General features: G+C 35.5%; 3 protein-coding genes across 3 annotated transcripts in view; 1 reads left to right on the top strand and 2 right to left on the bottom strand.

The window, feature by feature from the left end:
- adck1 (aarF domain containing kinase 1) overlaps positions 1 to 4,056 on the bottom strand; it is a 191,419-nt gene extending 187,363 nt beyond the window's left edge. Inside the window, exons 1-2 of the mRNA XM_067455740.1 lie at positions 3,960 to 4,056; positions 3,054 to 3,193 (exon numbers count right to left, since the gene is read on the bottom strand). Coding sequence (XP_067311841.1) covers positions 3,054 to 3,185 — 132 coding nt within the window. The 5' untranslated portion in view covers positions 3,186 to 3,193; positions 3,960 to 4,056. The remainder of the gene's footprint in view (positions 1 to 3,053; positions 3,194 to 3,959) is intronic.
- A 1,111-nt stretch (positions 4,057 to 5,167) lies between these two features.
- slirp (SRA stem-loop interacting RNA binding protein) lies at positions 5,168 to 6,312 on the bottom strand. Its single transcript, XM_067455742.1, has 4 exons — positions 6,179 to 6,312; positions 5,963 to 6,021; positions 5,772 to 5,879; positions 5,168 to 5,458 (listed from the first exon to the last, which is right to left on the bottom strand). The coding sequence occupies exons 1-4, from the start codon at positions 6,258 to 6,260 to the stop codon at positions 5,381 to 5,383; spliced, it is 327 nt and encodes a 108-aa protein (XP_067311843.1). The 5' UTR covers positions 6,261 to 6,312; the 3' UTR covers positions 5,168 to 5,380.
- Positions 6,313 to 6,478: 166 nt separating this feature from the next.
- Positions 6,479 to 16,612, top strand: alkbh1 (alkB homolog 1, histone H2A dioxygenase). The gene is made up of 7 exons (XM_067454646.1): positions 6,479 to 6,619; positions 7,496 to 7,604; positions 7,961 to 8,123; positions 8,454 to 8,544; positions 9,545 to 9,738; positions 13,977 to 14,388; positions 16,291 to 16,612. Exons 1-7 carry the CDS (start codon positions 6,479 to 6,481, stop codon positions 16,324 to 16,326), a joined length of 1,146 nt encoding a protein of 381 aa, XP_067310747.1. The 3' UTR covers positions 16,327 to 16,612.
- Positions 16,613 to 18,456: the final 1,844 nt, after the last annotated feature.

Raw genomic sequence — 18,456 nt, 5'->3', positions numbered from 1 at the left:
CTTGGTGCATGTCTTATAAAATATTAAAAATATAAACATCTGGGAGAAAGAGAAGAGTAAAGTTGGGAGAATATCAGAAATGTATCAGTGTTTTGGATCCGTGCATTCGGCCTTAAAGTGACAGCAGCTTTGTAAAGAGCTTTGTAACTTATATACAAGTATTTAAATGAGTTTAAGTTAGTCGTATGCTAGTACGTCAGACGGAGCATCACTGAATGGCTTAAACCATGATGACAGTGTGCATTTATACAACAATAATAAAATAATTCATTGGCATAAAAAAGGAAATTTACTTTGATACATAAGTACTTTTGAAAACAAATACTTCTGTACTTTTACTTGAGTAAAAATCTGCTTTTACAACTTTCACTTGTAACGGAGTAATATTTGACCAGTAGTACTTTTACTTTTACTCAAGTAATAGAGTTGTGTACTTTGTCCACCTCTGGAAAACGGGAGTGTGACGTCATGATTGAAAGCTGAGATCGACGTCTTCTCTGAGTGAAGTTGTCACTGAGGCACTAACAGACCTTTTCTGGAATTTTTGGTGGCAGATTAGAGCTTTAGCTTTAATTTGTACATTTCCATAACTGTTTATTTCACACCAACATAATTAATTGTTCTGCATCTGCGATAGTGTGTGGGCGGGCTTTTGATATCGTGACTGTACTTCCTGCTCTCTACTGCGCAACTCCGGTCCCGAAATCGCTACTGCGCAGACTCGGTCCCAAGATGTCAGCGCCGTGCAGGCCGCCTGAAAGCTTCAAATCTGGCAAGCAGAAACGGATGATGTCGAATCGTCCATATTTTTTTACGGTCTATGGTTCTGACCAAGCGGCAACCTTCCGCGATCTCTCTTGAAACCAATACGGAAGTAATGTAAACTGCAATTCCTCAACTGGCCACTAGGGAAATGTTTACAGCCGGGTACAAATTGTGGTTTTGGTCTACAGTATATGGCTAATTTTGCCCTTTATGACAAGTTTAAGAGGGGTGAATTTTTTTATAACTCATTCATTTACGTTATATAAAGCCTTAAAGTTCTGCATAATTAAGGGTGTGGTTACTTTGAGTGACAGGTGGATAGCCATTTATCCGCCTTCTATACTCATTGTGTCACCTAAGCTCCGCCCATATCCCGCCTTTTTGCCCATTTTCTGTTATCCGGGAGTGACACGTGATGACTCACTCGCAAGATGGCAACACCCAGCTAGACCCTACTTTAAGCTTCAGAACGGCATAGGCAAAATAGGCAAATGCTAGAGGCGCCACTCATCCATAGGGGGGCCAAAATTAGTGAATTTTCCGGTTTTATTACTGCTACTTTTTTATTAATATTAATTCAAAATATTACCAAAAAAAACGCAACTAAGTGCCCCGATTCTTCCCAGACCGCTGCATCAATCTCCCCTGCCCATCGAGGTACTACTATGAACCTTGTTGTGGTAAAAATGGTACAACGTTGTTCTTTTAAGGGTACTGCCCCAGCGGCAAGCTGTTGTACCCCTAAAGGTACAATTTTGACACCCTATTTTTCTGTGTGTAAGATTTGTGAAAGTGTAAAAGGCTCCTGAAATAAACCGATTTGTACAGTTCCGTCTTTCTTTTAGCTGTGCTTACAGTTTTGGCACAATAATAAATAACGATATATACATATATATATATATATATATATATATATATATATATATATATATATATATATATATATATATATATACATATATATATATATATATATATGTATATATATATATATGTATATACATATATATATATATATATGTATATATATATATGTGTATATATATATATATATATATATATATATATATATATATATATATATATATATATATGTATGTATGTATGTATGTATGTATGTATGTATGTATGTATGTATGTATGTATGTATGTATGTATGTATGTATGTATGTATGTATGTATGTATGTATGTATGTATGTATGTATGTATGTATGTATGTATGTATGTATATATATATATATATATATATATATATATATATATATATATATATATATATATATATATATATATACCACTGAACTGATGTTAAACTTCACAATCAAAACATTGTATGTATGTATGTATGTATGTATGTATATATATATATATATATATATATATATATATATATATATATATATATATATATATACCACTGAACTGATGTTAAACTTCACAATCAAAACATTGTATGTATGTATGTATGTATGTATGTATGTATATATATATATATATATATATATATATATATATATATATATATATATATATATATATATATATATATATATATATATATATATATATATATATATATACCACTGAACTGATGTTAAACTTCACAATCAAAACATTTCAGATGCAATTACTCTTGCTATTTGTGTTTAGGCTGTAGTGTAGGTGCTATTTTTTCATAGTTTAGCTATCATCAGCCTTTACTATATATATATATATATATATATATATATATATATATATATATATATATATATATATATATATATATATATATATATATATATATATATATATATAAACACAACCAAAATATAAAAACCTTGTTACAAGGGGCACCAAGTAAAATCTTGCCTAGGGCAGCAAATTGGTCAGGGCCGGCCCTGCTTATCGGAATCCTATGGGTGACGTCACGGACACTACGTCCATATTTTTTTAGTCTATGGTTCTGACATTGAACCTGGAAGCACTACACTGTATTTACAGTGTGAATAGAATTCAAAAACTGGAACAGAAGAGAAGAATCTTTTTTTAATTTGTCTTTTTCTTTTTTGGGATGACGAGATGGTGGGGGGGAGGGGGGTGAAAGTGGTGATTATGCTGCAGTCTATGTGGGGTCATAGAGCTTTTGGATTTCATCAAAAATATCTTAACTTGTGTTCCGAAGATGAACGAAGGTCTTACGGGTTGGGAACAGCATGAGGGTGAGTAATTAATGACAGAATTTTCCTTTTTGGGTGAACTAACCCTTTATTCAATTAAAAGTATTTAATGATGAAAAAATATTTACCGTTGCAGCTGCCCTCCCAAATCTGACAATGCTGAGATCATTGAAGTCCACATTTTTGCTGTACAGGTAAAATCCTGATGATGCGAACACTGCAGTGGCAACAGATGATACTTTCAGTAGCCGAACAGCCATGTGAGGAACTGCAAAAAAGAGAAACATTATCTATCAGCATTAAGCAGTTGTCCCTGTGGTAAACCTGGCATACTCAAAACATCCGTAGATTTAAAAACAAATAGTTAATTACACTCAAATCAGTATTAGATTCTGATTGGAATAACTGATATTTCATAATCACAATGTTTCATGTGTGCCTTCCCATAGAGTTTGTAAATAAAACAAACATATAATCAATGGGATGCTAATATAATTTCAGAAATAACACATAATAATAAACATAGTTTGATTGTTTACTTTAATTCTGATAATAAACTTGTCAACTTGTAATTTGTAATACAATTCTAATAAACTTTGGGGGCGTGACTTTTACGATGTGACGTCATATATTCTTCAAGATCAACTTGGGCTCATCATGATGCTTTTGGAAAACGCAGCCCTGGTTTACACAAATAGCGTTATGTATCATCAGAAACCAAATAGCGTTATATATCATCATCAGATTTATAAATGAGGTAAATGAAACACTACAGCAATACAGTTTAAGCAAAAGCATATTAAAGCATAAGTAATCCAGTTTCATTCATAACATCAGTCGTTGTAACGTTACTGAAAGACGCGGTCAGCTGATCACAAATAGTGTTTGTGTTATACAAGCGCTTGCATAACAAACACACAAAGAGAATATAACTTAATAACCGACAGCGTTTTATCACATGATGTTAAAAACTGCGATGAATGACTCTTTTGATAAGATCTTTTAGAGAATCATAATACAGCTGATGTATTTACCTTCATTGACTCACGCTGTCATCTACTAACCGGTGTCGCTTTGTGACCTCTAAACTCTGGCGTCTCCGTTGACGTGCATGGCGCACAGCATCATGGTCATTGTAGTTTAGAGAAAAAGACCCACTTTTTTGGTTTGAAAATTAAATGAACATAAATATTTTAAGCTATTGATCCATTTAAGCCATTTTAATGCAAGCCAAAACAGTTTAATTTCTTACACAAATACATTCTCGTAATTGAAACTTAATTTTAACATTTTCGGAAAAGTGCCACAACATTACAAAATGTAATAATAACCACAATCATTTTTTTCTCTAATAAACGATGATTGAGCAGATGTCCACAGCAATAAAAATCATTCCAACCACATTCCTCTTACAGAGAACCCAAGTCAAGAGATCTATTTTAAAATGTATTCCATAAACACGTTATACTTTTTGTTTGAGGTGAAGAGGACAAGGTAGTGATGGAGCGTGACCAGATTTAACATGACATGAGCTCGGACAGATAATGTGACCGTAACATTGGCAGAGTCATCTTAGATGCAGCCTTGATTAACCTCTAAATAAATTAACCACACTGATAAAATGATTCATGCATCTGCATAACCCAAGTTATACATAAAACTCTCAAGTTATTACTCAACTGTTACATGTAAAAGTAATAAAGCATTAAGTCAATTTTGGGCAAGCATCTGTAATTTTAATATATTTTCTAGTTATATAAAGTACCAGTCAAAAGTTTGGAAACATTACTATTATTACGCTATTATGCTCACCAAGGCAGCATTTATTTGATCAAAATGCAACAACAACAAAAAAAAAACACAAAAAAAGGAAAAAAACTGTAATATTGTGAAATATTATTACAATATAAAAGAATGGTTTTCTATTTTAATATACTTATTAATTAATATACTTATTAATATAATTTATTTTTGTGATGCAATGCTGAATTTAAAGCAGCCACTCCAGTCTTCAGTCACATGATCCTTCAGAAATAATTCTAATATATAGTTGTTCTGAAAAAAGTTAAAAAGTATCACAGGGGTCCAAAAAAATAATAAGCAGCACAACTGTTTCCAACAATACCAAATCAAGGATTTCCATATATATATACCAATTCAAAATTTTAATAGACACATAAAAACAATACTAAATAGTACACAGTAAATAATAATATAGTAATCTGTAGCCAACACAGCAAAAGACTTTAAAATATCCAATTTTATTTGACTCACATTTCTTTAAATTTCATTGAACGTTCCATAAGAAAAAAAAAAAACAATAGACAAGCAGTCAATACAACAATGATCAAAACTCATTAAAGTTTGGCTTGAAAACCAGTATGCCAAGTGAGGACACATCCACAATAAATAAAGGGTTCTCTTTTACTGAAGACACAAGTCTTGATATGTGAAATCAGACCTCTTCAGATGTCTCTGCTTCTTTGTTCAATCTCCTTCCAGAAAATGGCTTTCTGTTTTTTTGCACCTGGAGCTACATAAAAAAAATTAAAATAATAATATATATATTTTTAAATGTACTTGATGCATATTAAAACTACAACATTTAGCAGGGGTTACTGTGCATATGCACATCAATAATATATTTACTTGATGCATATGTTAAAACTACAACATTTAGCAGGGTTTACTGTGCATATGCACATCAATAATATATTTATTTTTAAAATATTTCCATAATTTTAATGGTATTAAATTGAGTAGGTATTGATGTTAATAAAGCCTCAAACCACACGAATATAATGCTGGTAGCACAATCTGATCGGTAGCATTGTGTGGATACTCACCTTTGCTCCTTCAATTAAATGAGGATCCTTTTGTAATGCATTCTGCAGTCCTTCCTCTGTAGTGAACCCTATCCAGCAAAACCCCCGATGAAAACCTGTCTCTTTATCCTGCAAACAAGAGAAAACTGGTGTCTCAATCTCAGCACGACGGGCATTAATATGAAAGACTAAAGCTTATTTACATTACTCACAAATGGTAGGAGACACTTCTTCACTTGGCCAAACTGCCCAAAGTATTCTTTAATCTCTTCTGAAAACAGAACAGCAACATACATTAGACAGTTAACGTTATCTACATATATACTTGCATACTATTAGAGATGCTTATGATGAGTTATTGATAATGACTGATTTCATCCATTCATACGCGTATTATTTACAAATATGATGTATCTTCCTTTACTCACTCGTTGCGATGGTCCATGGCACTTTTGAAACAAATACTTCAAACACCTTCTTGCCAGCTGCTGTCACTGCCGTCGCTGCCATGTTTCGTCCTTGCCGAATGGAGCTACGGTGACCCTGACCACGTGACTTGAAGAAAAAAATACTTATTACCTTAAACTATACAATTTATACAGGTAAAATATCGCATTTCGATACCTTAATGTTCATAATTGTTTTTTGTTTTTTTTACATTATGTAGTAAAAAAATAAAAAATAAAAGCGAAGTTTTGTATCGTTGGCGTCAGACGTAGAAAGGTCACATGGTGACGGCAAAGATGGCAGCCTCCATAGTGGAGCATGGAGAAGATGCTTTTAGAAAACTGTTCAAGTTTTACAAGAGGAGAAGTCCTCCTCCAGACTTCAGTGAGGTCATTAATTTTTCCAAACCTTGTAATGACAAGGTGAGACATTCAGACTTAATGAATATTGCGTATTCATTAACATAAACGTTAATCCCCGGTTTTACAGACGAGGTTTAAGCATATGCCGCCTTCACGTGCTATCGGAAATTTGATCATTCCAAATCGTGATTACGAGCTCATCCCACTAAAATTTTGGAATGGGAGGGCTTTCATGTGCAATTTTTTTTACGTATGTACCATAATTCAGAGAGCACGTGAATGCAGCAGTCCAGGCTAAAGTGCATGTTTGTGCTGTTTTAACTGAAAACAACTTGCACGGACATTTTTGAATATGTCAGTGCCGTTTTTTTTTTTTTGTCTCAAAATGCAAGCCAGTAATGTTTTTTTTTCTAACACGAGTAAAAAATAAATTAAAAAAATACACTTCAATCTCCTATTTGAACTAAGATTATCATCTAAACCCTGAGTATGAAACCAGGCCTATACGATTTTCCTAGACGGTGTATTATTATTAATCAGTTATTCGAATATTTATAAACTATATTTATTACTTTGTCTGACTATGAAAAATGTTTATTAAACAGAACCTTATTTTGAAAAGATTATTCAGAAGACTTTTCAGACTTCAGGAACATTGCTGTATTTGTTTATTATTGTACATCTTTCCTAAATTGTGCTTATTATTATAATTTGTATTACTATCAACCTTTTATAAGAACATTTGTATGATTTATGGTTTATTAAACTTAACTTGGCTATGAATTTAACTTTGTTTATTAAACTACAACTACAATTAGTTTGTATAATATTGCATGTTTACCGAACATGCAGCTATTTGTCATAGTATTGCTGTGCCATTGTATTTTATTTATTTCGTTTTGTTCTTCTAGTAATAAAAATTGTCTCATTTGCTAGGTTTTTACATGTGAACTTAACGCCACTCCTATAAGTGATGAAGATGTTTCTAAAGCTGGCCTCCGGCCAGTAAAAGACTGGAAAGCTTTTGGTTTGCATGGATACCCAGGTATGGTTTAGACAGTTTCAAATACTGTGTTCTCTCCAGAATGTAAAGGATTTTATTGGTTTGATATATTGACAGAAGCTTATATTAAAAAAATTATTTAATGTAAGACGTTATTGTCAAAATCGCATTGCAAAATGTATTGCACGATACAGATTTTTGTATTTATTTTTTTACCGCCACTTTGATGGATAAATGTTTTCAGAATTCTAATACATTTTAGCTTATTAATAACACAGAACACTGTATAAAACATATTAAATCTTGCTCCTTAACATGCTGATGTTATGGGAATCTTCCATTTCTTCCTGTTCAGTTTTAATGAGATTAAATTAACTATTGTCACTGTTGGGATGTAGGTTTTATCTTTATATCCAACCCGTTCCTGCCCGGTTCTCAGCAGTACTGGGTAAAGCAATGTCTGAAGATCTATCCACAAAAGCCCAATGTGTGTAACCTGGATATGCATATGTCATCTGTGGAGACTGAAAACATCTGGGAAAGAAGCATAGGTGTTATTCAGTAAGTCAATTTAGTATTATTATTTTTATTGTATATTATTTTGTTTTATATATATATATATATATATATATATATATATATATATATATATATATATATATATATATATATATATATATATATATATATATATATACTGAGCAAAATATCCCCATAGACACTTTCCTTGTGGCTAGGTCTGTGCTGTTCATTTTACTGTGACTAGATGGTAGATTTGAGGTATTGCGGTTTGTTAGACCCCTTTTATTGTGTAAATGGTTTGTGCTACTGCTCCGTACCTGATCCATCTCATGCTCTTCCTTATCTAAATTGCTCTGTGTATTATTGCAGGAGGAAAGGCAGTGGAAAAAGAGAACCCAAAACTCTGCTAGAAAAACTGCGCTGGGTGACTCTTGGTTACCACTATGATTGGAACTCCAAGGTACTACAGTCAATCTCTATTGTACTTTTGATGTGCTTTTTATTTATTTTTACCAAATAAATGCTGCCTTGGCGAGCATAAGAGTCTTAAATATAAGAGTCTAAACATTACCAGTATGTACTTATACTGAAATGTATTATTATTTGATTGATTTTATAATATATTTATATTTATAATATAATAATTTTGTGTTTTTAGCAGAAATAAATATCTATTGTGGCATAGTTTTTTTCCTGGAGTGGGAGGGAAAAAACATTGTCCAGGATCTTATTATCATTATTTGCTCCTTTCAGGACATTTCATCTCTAATTGTACAGACCTGATGTCTGCCTGTCTCGTATATATGCTAATTACATAAAAGTGTTTAGTCTTCTGTCCTATTAAATCAGTCAGGAGGTGCACACCGGATTCATTAGCTCTGATGGTAGTTTGACACCGCCAAATGTCTGACAGTAATCAGTGAATTTTAAGCAGAGACTCTTTCCACCTCCCTTTAAGTAGAACTGAAGGCTGAGGCGTTCACTCTGCTTGGATCAGAGCTAATTCAGCTCTTTGGAGAGGCTGTGCTCATATGATTGTCCATTGATTACACTTTCATGTATAACTGCTGACAATGACCCACTGAAAGTTACAGAGCAGGAAGAACACTGCTAATGCTCTTTTATCAGTTACGTCAATCATTGATAATGGCGGCATGAAAGTTGTTGTTATAGACTTTTCTTCCTATAGTGACAAATATCCGCGTGAAGCAGCTTACGGCTTCTCGAACAAGAAAAAATGTTGGACGGGACTTGATTTTGTCCATGGAGAATAGATTGGATCGCTACATAATTGGGGTTTGCTATACACGTCATCATTGAAGAGATGTCGCTTTGAATAAAAGCATTTGCTAAATGACTGCCTGCTGACTTATAACTCTTATAACTAGAGGCATTTTAGTCTGTTGCACTATGATGAGGCATGTAAGGTGCCATACTATTGACATACTTTTATTCCGCAGACTTACTCCCCAGAACACTACACTCCCTTCCCCAAGGAACTTCACTCGCTTTCTCACAAAGTGGCAGCAGCCTGTGGCTTTCATGGTTTCAACGCAGAGGCGGGCATTCTCAACTACTACCGATCTGATTCGTCGCTTGGAATCCATGTTGACGAATCAGAGCTCGACCATACCCGACCTTTATTGTCTTACAGGTGAGGAATATTTATTAACTCAATTATATACTCATTAATGCTGCCCTACGTTTTATTTTTATCTCATCTTTCCGTCCGCTAGAGGGCGCCTATTTAAAAAAAGGCTTAGTTTGATGACGCCAAGTTTGAGCTCAAAATCTTGGGACATGTGATCTTCACCTCACAGCTGGTGGAAAAGAATCGGGATAGGACTCGGGCAGAAATCATGTTTATGGATCATGTGATTATTAAAGTTACTGTAGTAGGAAGCAGAGCAAGACAGAGTGTTAAGGGAGCCGAGCAAGGCCGCTGAAGAGATTGTTAATAAGTTGAACGCAATACACGCCTTGCGAGCAGTTGGACTTTTATTATGCCACAGTTGCCGGTGCCATTTCTGCTTTTCCGGGCATGAGTATGAGGTAACACTAGCCTGACGTAGACCGTGGTAATACCCAATTCTAGTCAGAATATAAGTCTGATACTGCTCCATTTGGCTTTGATTATGGGGGTGTATTTCAACTGACACAGGAAAGACCTCAATTGGATAGACCTACAACCAATCAGAGCAACAGACTACAGAGCTACAGATGCTAAAGTCATCTTTCCCATCGACAAATGCCTTGATCGCGGTCCTCTGTTCCTCTTTTAAAATGAATGCGCTGTCGATATCTTCTATAACAGATGCGATGGCGGAATCTACACATCTCAGTTCTTCAACAACAGCCATCATTGTTGTTAACTAATTCAACCCAAACGCTCTGATGACGTGGCTGATTTTGTTTCTGGTGATAATTTGTCAATCATCGCCCTGACAATGTGACTGATCCGAACAGTTTCTGTTCGGGCATAATAACTCCTCCACGGATCAAGTCTAGACCGAGCTTCCTGACCTAAAAATGTTGTGGGCGGGGCTAAATTCAGCTGGCATCCAGGCTAAAGTAACGCAGCTCTGTTTATCATATTAGATACATTTTTAAAATGATGTTATGATGTTACTCTGTGCGTTTGCTCAGCTGCTGCTGTGACATTTGTTGCACATTGCAGTAAGAGTAAAGCATTTCTGCAAAATAAAACCGGAAACCGAGGGTAACACAGATATAACGCAACTGACAGGCGACTCCCTCAGACGTCCTGGGTCCTTGGTTAAAATAGAAATTTTCTCACGATTTACAAATCGTTGGAAACATTTGGGATATTGTAAGAAATCAACTGAACAAAATGTATAACATTGGCCTGATGGTATTTGGATATTTTACTGAAAAAATGTTACATAGTGCACCGTTAATTTGATCAAAAGTGACATTTATAATCTTACAAAAGATTTCTGTTTAAATAAATGCTGTTCTAATTCACTTTTTCTAAAAATTTTGAAGAAAATGGATCATGGTTTCCAAAACAAATATTAAGCAGCTGTTTTAAAATTGATAATAAGAAATGTTACTTAAGCACCAAATCAGCATATTAGAATAATTTCTAAAGGTTCATTTGACACTGAAGACTGTGAAAATTCACAGAATAAATTGCTTTTAAAAAATATTAAAACTAAAAATCTTAGAAACAGAAGAACATTTTATTTTAAATATGAAATATTTCACAGTATTAAGTTTTTTCTTGTATTTTTGATTTAGGAAAATGCAGCCGTAGTGAGCATAAGAGACTTTTTTCAAAAACATTACTAAATCTTACAAACCCCAAACTTTTGAATGGTAGTGTATGTATTAAGTGGGGAATTAAGTTTAGTCATGGAAGCCTATTGACTCATAATGGGTATTAAAGGGTTAGTTCACCCAAAAATGAAAATTATTTCATTAATTACTCACACTACTCAATTCTCGTCACTTCGTAAAATTATTTTACAGCCACTGTAGTGAGATGGACTTTGTAACAAAGTCTTTAGTACCTTTTATGGGTCTTGTGAGTGGGTCAGTGGAAATGTTAATGCCAATAGAGGCCTTGCAATGGATTTTTGGGTGAACTAACCTTTTAATTAAATAGTAATTACACATTCACATTTATCAAAATCACAAATTTGACCAAATAAAGAATCATGACAGAAATAAATTGATATTAGTCGTCAAATACATTTAAATTAATAGTTTTAAATCAAATAACAACAAATCTAGTTTATATTGTGAACATCTAGAAGAGCAGCTTAAAATTTGTAACCTTTATGTTTACTGTTTGTGTGGAAATTCCCAGAAAATATGGTCATTATGACATGATGGTTTTGTTCATGTGCGTTTATTTGCTAAATACGATCATTCTGATTTTGATTGGAGATACAGATGTTGTCAGTGACTACGTTTACAAGCAGCGTCATTATGTGATTAAGATTTAGTTCATGTTGCGTGAGATTAATATAATGCAGTATATTCATGGTCGAATACCCCAGATGGAAGATGTTTTTAGTAATTTAATACACCTAATGTATGTGAGTTTGTTTGTGCTATGCTTGGGATATGTGGTAGCCTGGTTAAAACCAGACCATTCTCAGTAGTAACTGAGTTATGGTCTGGCAAAGCTTCATAGACAAATAATTTCCAAAGGGGCATCACCAATGGATGTCGCTCAAATGCCTCCGGGCGCAATTGGATTGATCTAGAACCAATCAGAGCGATGAAGGAGATTTCAAACAGCAATTCTCTGTTTGTGTTTCGAGGAAAGTGTTGCAATGGTCTCTGATGACATTTGTCGTTGTTGTAAAAGAAATATGATAATAGCCATATGATTGCAGCGGCGAGAGTGGTCTTTAATGAGCCAAAGAGAGTGCATGTCACGCCTCTCTTCATCAGACTGCACTGGTTGGCAATGGCTGCTCGCATCAAATTCAAGGCACTAGTTCTCGCCTACAAAACAGCCACTGGCTCTGCACCAATATACCTAAACTCGCTTGTTCAGACTTACACACCCTCCAGAAGCTTACGTTCTGCGAGTGAGCGACGCCTCGTGGTTCCATCAAAAAAAGACGCATGAAATCACTCTCACAGACATTTTCCTGGACCGTTCCCACCTGGTGGAATGACCTGCCGATCTCAATTCGTGCTGCCGAGTCTGTAGCCATTTTAAAAAAAACATCTTAAGACACATCTTTTCCAATTGCACCTGACTAATAAAGAATAGCACTTAACTATCCATTAAATTTTGTTTGTTTGTCAAAAAAAAAAAAAAATTGTTTATGTACTGTGCTAATTAACTGAGACTTCTTACAGCTCTTACAGGTTGTTGGCCTTGTTTGTTTCGTTGCTTCTATTGCTCTCCCCTTTTTTGTAAGTTGCTTTGGATAAAAGCGTATGCTAAATGATTAAATGTAAATGTAAGCTGGTGTCCACCGCCACTCCAACATTTTTGCAAAATTTGGAAAACCTAATAGCATCACAGAAACAATAAAACATCTCGGATTGACGGTCGAACAGACAAAATGAAGCTCTGATCGCATTTGCTCCTGTTGTAAGGCATTTGTATTGCGATTAGAATGCGATTTGCAATATTTTGAAAATAAAATAACATTGATGAGTCTTTGAAAAATTGTGTCTCAAAGACTTTATTCAAATTCAGTAATTTCAGATGTGTTAAAACAATTTCACTTGAGACTTGAGCATAGTTATTTATTTATTTATTTACAATTATTTACAATTGTTACATGATTACCAGATCTAGTGTGAGGAAATACGCAAAGAAAGCCCAGATCCAGAGCTGTAAAAAAAATAGCTGGTTTTTGTTGGTTTATCTTAAAAAAGTAAGTAACCTGGTTGCCTTAAAATTTTGAGTTTATTGAAATTAAAAATTTTAGTTGATACAATGAAGTACATTTGTTTAATAAATAGAAACTCAAAATATTTTTGTATCTGAACCACATAAGAAATTTGATAAATCATGAAAATAGCATTATTTGGCATGTTTTACTGCGTCATCAGAAATAAAACACACACAATTACCCAATATGCTTACAAAATCTTTTATTAATATTTTAATAAAGGTTGTCGAATCTCAAAAAATGTTAATTGTATTAACTCAAAAAATGGAGGTAAAAATAACAACAATGCTTGGCAAATAATCAGAATACAACTTTAATGTAATTGGGACTAATAGGTTTGCTCAAGTCATGTATATCTTATCATAACATCTTATTAGTAGTGCACATGTAAACATTGTTGGTGTCCAATATTACTTGGGTATTTCAGAAAAAACAAAGTGCATGTAGCATTCTATCCAAACAGCATAAAAATGCATTAATTAACATGCTTGTCCTTTGATGTTAGTTTTGGACAGACTTCCGTTTTCCTGTTGGGCGGGACTAAAAGAGAAGACCGTCCCACAGCCATGTTCATGCACAGCGGAGACATAATGGTGATGTCAGGACCCAGCCGCCTACTCTATCACGCAGTACCCTGCATTGTCCCCGCCCCTGCTGAAAATGTGCTGCCACCCTGCCTGGCCCAGAGACAAGAAGCAGAGGCGCAGGATGATGACATCATCCAAAGCGTATCAGCGGAGGATTGGGAGGTTTGCTCCTGGTACTTGCAGACGTCTCGGGTTAATGTGACCGTTCGACAAGTACTCGGTTCCGGTCAAGACTTCCCGAGTACACAGGCGTCACATTCATCAAGCTGTGAGGATTCAGAGGAAGAAACTCAAAAAAATAAGAAGAGGAAAACCAAATCAGGCTATGAGGTTGACACTTAACATGTCTTTTTTTTTTGTTGATGGATTGATGTTTTATTTATTTAAGATGCACCCGGTATTAAAAATTGTACGTATGACTGTAAATAAATACATGCATTATTGTGATTTCTTACAAGATAATGACTCTTCGTTCCAGAGCAGGTGTTAGAAATACGCGACTGCTTATGTGCCACATCAAGTCAGCTCGGCTTAAAGCGTAGTCCTTCATTTTACCCTGTCATGACCAACTTCACACACAATGCTTCTCAGTCTGTAGAACAGCAGTGACATTCAGTCCAGTCTGTTGTGAGTCGTGACAATTTGCCAGGCACAGGTCTGTTGATTTAAGGCCGATTGCCATGTTTGCTCACCCAGGGCTGTAACACTAAACAGACCTGACCTTCAGAGGAAAACCAGGGAGACGGCGTATAATCTTTTTAATCTGGTCAAGCGGTGTCACGACATGTCAAAGCCAGTGTGAGATTGCCTATGACATGTTCCCCAAGGGACCCAGGTTGACATTGCCATTGTGACTGAAAACTCTGGGGTCCTGCGTTACCATGGTGAATAAACACTTCTGACAGTGCGTCTGCCTCTCGTGAAACATTATCAAAAGTTCATGTCTGCATGTGAGATTTGTAAGATTAACGTTTCTGGTATTTTACATGCTGTAAAAACATAAATGCTCGACAGCGTTTACCGGTCTGTCTTTTGTTGTCATGGTAGTTTGAGTTGATGTGAGATGTCACCTGGTTTGCCACATCCAGAGGCTGTGGTGGGTTATATGAATGAAAAACACGGTAATACTGCGGTACTTTGATATAGGCTACTGTGGTATGCACTTTACCTCAAATGTACCCTAAAGCATGAACACTTAAGAATGGTAAGAATAATATGGTATTTGCTACTTGTCCAAATAAATGTGATTTTACCACAGTATAATTTCAACCAAAAAAAAACAATACTGGTTACCATACCGAATGTTCATATTCATGTACCATAGTATTAACAAACCCGATTCAAAAAAAAAAATTAGGACACTGTACAAATTGTGAATAAAAAAGAATGCAATAATTTACAAATCTCATAAACTTATATTTTATTCACACAATAGAATAGATAACATCAGATGTTGAAAGTGAGACATTTTGAAATGTCATTCCAAATGTTGGCTCATTTTGGATTTAATGGGAGCTACACATTCCATAAAAATTGGGACAGGTAATTGGCAACATGATTGGGTATAAAAAAGCTTCTCAGAGTAGCAGTGACTCTCAGAAGTCAAGATGGGCAGAGGATCACCAATTCCCCCAATGCTGCGGCGAAAAATACTGAAGCAATATCTGAAAGAAGTTTAGAGAAAAATTGCAAAGAGTTTGAAGTTATCATCATCTACAGTGCATTCTATCATCCGGCCGTGCACAGGGGGGTGGCCCAGTGGCAAGAGCCACTGTCCCTTTGCCCTCATCGGCTAAGGTGCTCCTCTTGCCCCTTTCCCTCCCTCACCCTCAGAGGATTCCCATAAAAGCGCTCGGTTCCGCTAAAAATCCACTAATTCCGCTAATCCGTTCTGTGTTTTCCCGCTCGCTCCGCACCATTGCTCAAAGTCTGCGGCTGTGTCCGCTCTCTGTGGAGACGGCAGTTCAAGAATGTCGTCCCATTAACGGGTATATTCACATTACAGAAAATGTGGAAAACTAGGACACCATGTGTCATCATAACTAAAGAGGACAAGGACAACTCAAATTGTTATCAGCACTCAGTTCAGAAGCCTGCATCTCTGATGGTATGGGGTTGCATGATGTGTGTGGCATGGGCAGCTTACAAATCTGGAAAGGCACCACCAATGCTGAAAGGTATATCCAAGTTTTAGAGCAACATATGTTCCCATCCAGATATTGTCTCTTTCAGGGAATACTTTGCATTTTCCGACATGACAATGTCTGACCACATACTGTAACATCATGGCTGCATAGAAGGAGGAACCGGGTACTGAAATGGCCAGCCTGCAGTCCAGATCTTTCACCCATAGAAAACATTTTGCACATCACAAAGAGGAATATGCGACAAAGAAGACCTAAGACAGTGGAGCAACTAGAAAGCCTACAAGAATGGGACAGCATTGCTATACCTAAACTTGAGCAACTTGTCTCCTCAGTCCCCAGATGTTTGCAGACTGTTATAAAAAGAAGAGAGGATGCCACACAGAGGTAAACATGGCTTGTCCCAACTTTTTTTTAGATGTGTTGATGCAGTGAAATTTAAAATCAACATATTTTTCACTTAAAATTATAAATGTTCTCAGTTTAAACATTTGATATGTCATCTATGTTTTATTCTGAATAAAATATTGAAATTTGAAATTTCCACATCATTGCATTCTGTTTTTATTTACAATTTGTACAGTGTCCCAACTTTTTTGGAATCGGGTTTGTACATGGTACTTCAAAAAGTAAAATAAATAAATCAATACCATGGTATCATCACAGTCCATATTCCAGACAACAACAACAAAAAAACATTCCATGGTAGTTTGGTCCATATAGAAAAATTACTATATGAATAAAAATTCTCCCAAAGTTTCACTCTAAAAAATTATAATTAATGCTTCATCAAGGACACATTCAATTGATCAGATGTGAAGTAATTTATAATGAAACAAAATATTTTAATTTTAAATAAATGCTTTTACTTTCTGTTGAACAAAAAATCCAGAATGTATCACGTTTCCACAAAAGTAATATTAAATAGCACAGCTGTTTTCAACACTTGATAACTGGATGGATATGTGACATTTAGGACTGGAGTAATGCAACTGAACATTTTGCTTTTCCATCACAGGAAAATATATTTTAAAAAATATAAAAAGGTGATTTGATAATATTTTGCAATATGACTGTTTTTACTGTATTTTTGATCAAATAAATGAAGCCCTGGTGAGAACCGATATTAGGCCTATTGTGACTTTAGACCCATGGTCACTTTGCAAGTAAAAACATTATAGCTTGTTTAATACGGTTTAATCCCTAAAAAACGGTTTAATCAGTGTTTACAATTCCTGCACTGTAAAAAAAAGGGGGGGGGGGCAATTGATGCCATTTAATTCACAGAAATTCAATTCGGCCAACTGACAAATGTAGATGTGATCAGTCACTTGAAAATTTTCAATTGGAGACCTAAATGCTTTTTACAGTGTGGTGTATTTCCCTGCATGTGCTTTTCAGGGCTTTGTAAAGCAACAATTCCTTTATTATTAATCCAGCTGTCCTTCTGGAAACGCCGAGGCTGTCTTGCGAGTACAGTGCTGGATTAATTACCTCCTGTTTTTGCTTATTGTGTGACTGTGGGAGGCTGTATAGAAAGAAGAGGTAATTGGTTTTTGCGAAAGGCCTTTCTGCCGGCCCTTTAAGAAAGCCACACAAACACCTCTCCATTAACCAAAGCAATTGTCACTTACGCAAGAACATTCCGCTGAGACGGTTCCACCAATTGCGTAATGGTGGTGATTATCCTATTTTTTGGGTTCACGCAAGTTCCTGTATAATTACATCAAATGAGAATGCATTTCAAATCATTTGTCTAAAAACCGAATTATTCATTTGCTCGATAAAGAATTAGCTGCCTGTTCTATAAGTGCCCAAAAAGTGAAATTCTCAAGTTTCCTACAGAAGTCGAAAGGTCATTCAACATAGCATTATGTAAAATGCTATTAAACACCCACAGGCCCCCGGAGAAGCATCACGTATAGAGCTATCAGCGAGTGAAGATGAGCAGGCTCTCCTCTTCTAGCACCGCCACGCACGCCAGACAGGTTCTAGGTAGGCCTACCACATCCATTTCAAAGCAAGCAGAAAGGCCCTGCCCTCTCAGATAAAATTATATGCTGTCAGGATGATGAATGTAGTCATATAATTTTTATTGCTGCCACTTTATCTGCTCTTCCTGCTGGCACCGTGTTTCTGCCCTGTTGCCCTCCCGTTTTCCCGCGTCCCTCCCATTACTCTGTCATTACCAGTCACTGGCAGGAACCGGCGGCAGGTGCAAGAGTGCGAGACCTGCTCGGCCCTCTACGGCTCT

This window comes from Pseudorasbora parva, chromosome 10 (genome assembly GCF_024679245.1).
Source record: "Pseudorasbora parva isolate DD20220531a chromosome 10, ASM2467924v1, whole genome shotgun sequence".
NCBI lineage: Eukaryota > Metazoa > Chordata > Actinopteri > Cypriniformes > Gobionidae > Pseudorasbora > Pseudorasbora parva.
This window is presented reverse-complemented; position numbering and strand designations above follow the sequence as displayed.

Excerpts from the sequence above, each read along its gene's own strand:
- slirp (XM_067455742.1), bottom strand. The coding sequence starts at position 6,260 with ATGGCAGCGACGGCAGTGACAGCAGCTGGCAAGAAGGTGTTTGAAGTA. Across the intron at positions 6,022-6,178 it reads GCCATGGACCATCGCAACGA|AAGAGATTAAAGAATACTTT; the intron begins GTGAGTAAAGGA and ends TTCTGTTTTCAG. Across the intron at positions 5,880-5,962 it reads AGAAGTGTCTCCTACCATTT|GATAAAGAGACAGGTTTTCA; the intron begins GTGAGTAATGTA and ends TCTTGTTTGCAG.
- alkbh1 (XM_067454646.1), top strand. The coding sequence starts at position 6,479 with ATGGTGACGGCAAAGATGGCAGCCTCCATAGTGGAGCATGGAGAAGAT. Across the intron at positions 7,605-7,960 it reads TGGTTTGCATGGATACCCAG|GTTTTATCTTTATATCCAAC; the intron begins GTATGGTTTAGA and ends GTTGGGATGTAG. Across the intron at positions 8,545-9,544 it reads ACTATGATTGGAACTCCAAG|ACTTACTCCCCAGAACACTA; the intron begins GTACTACAGTCA and ends TTTATTCCGCAG.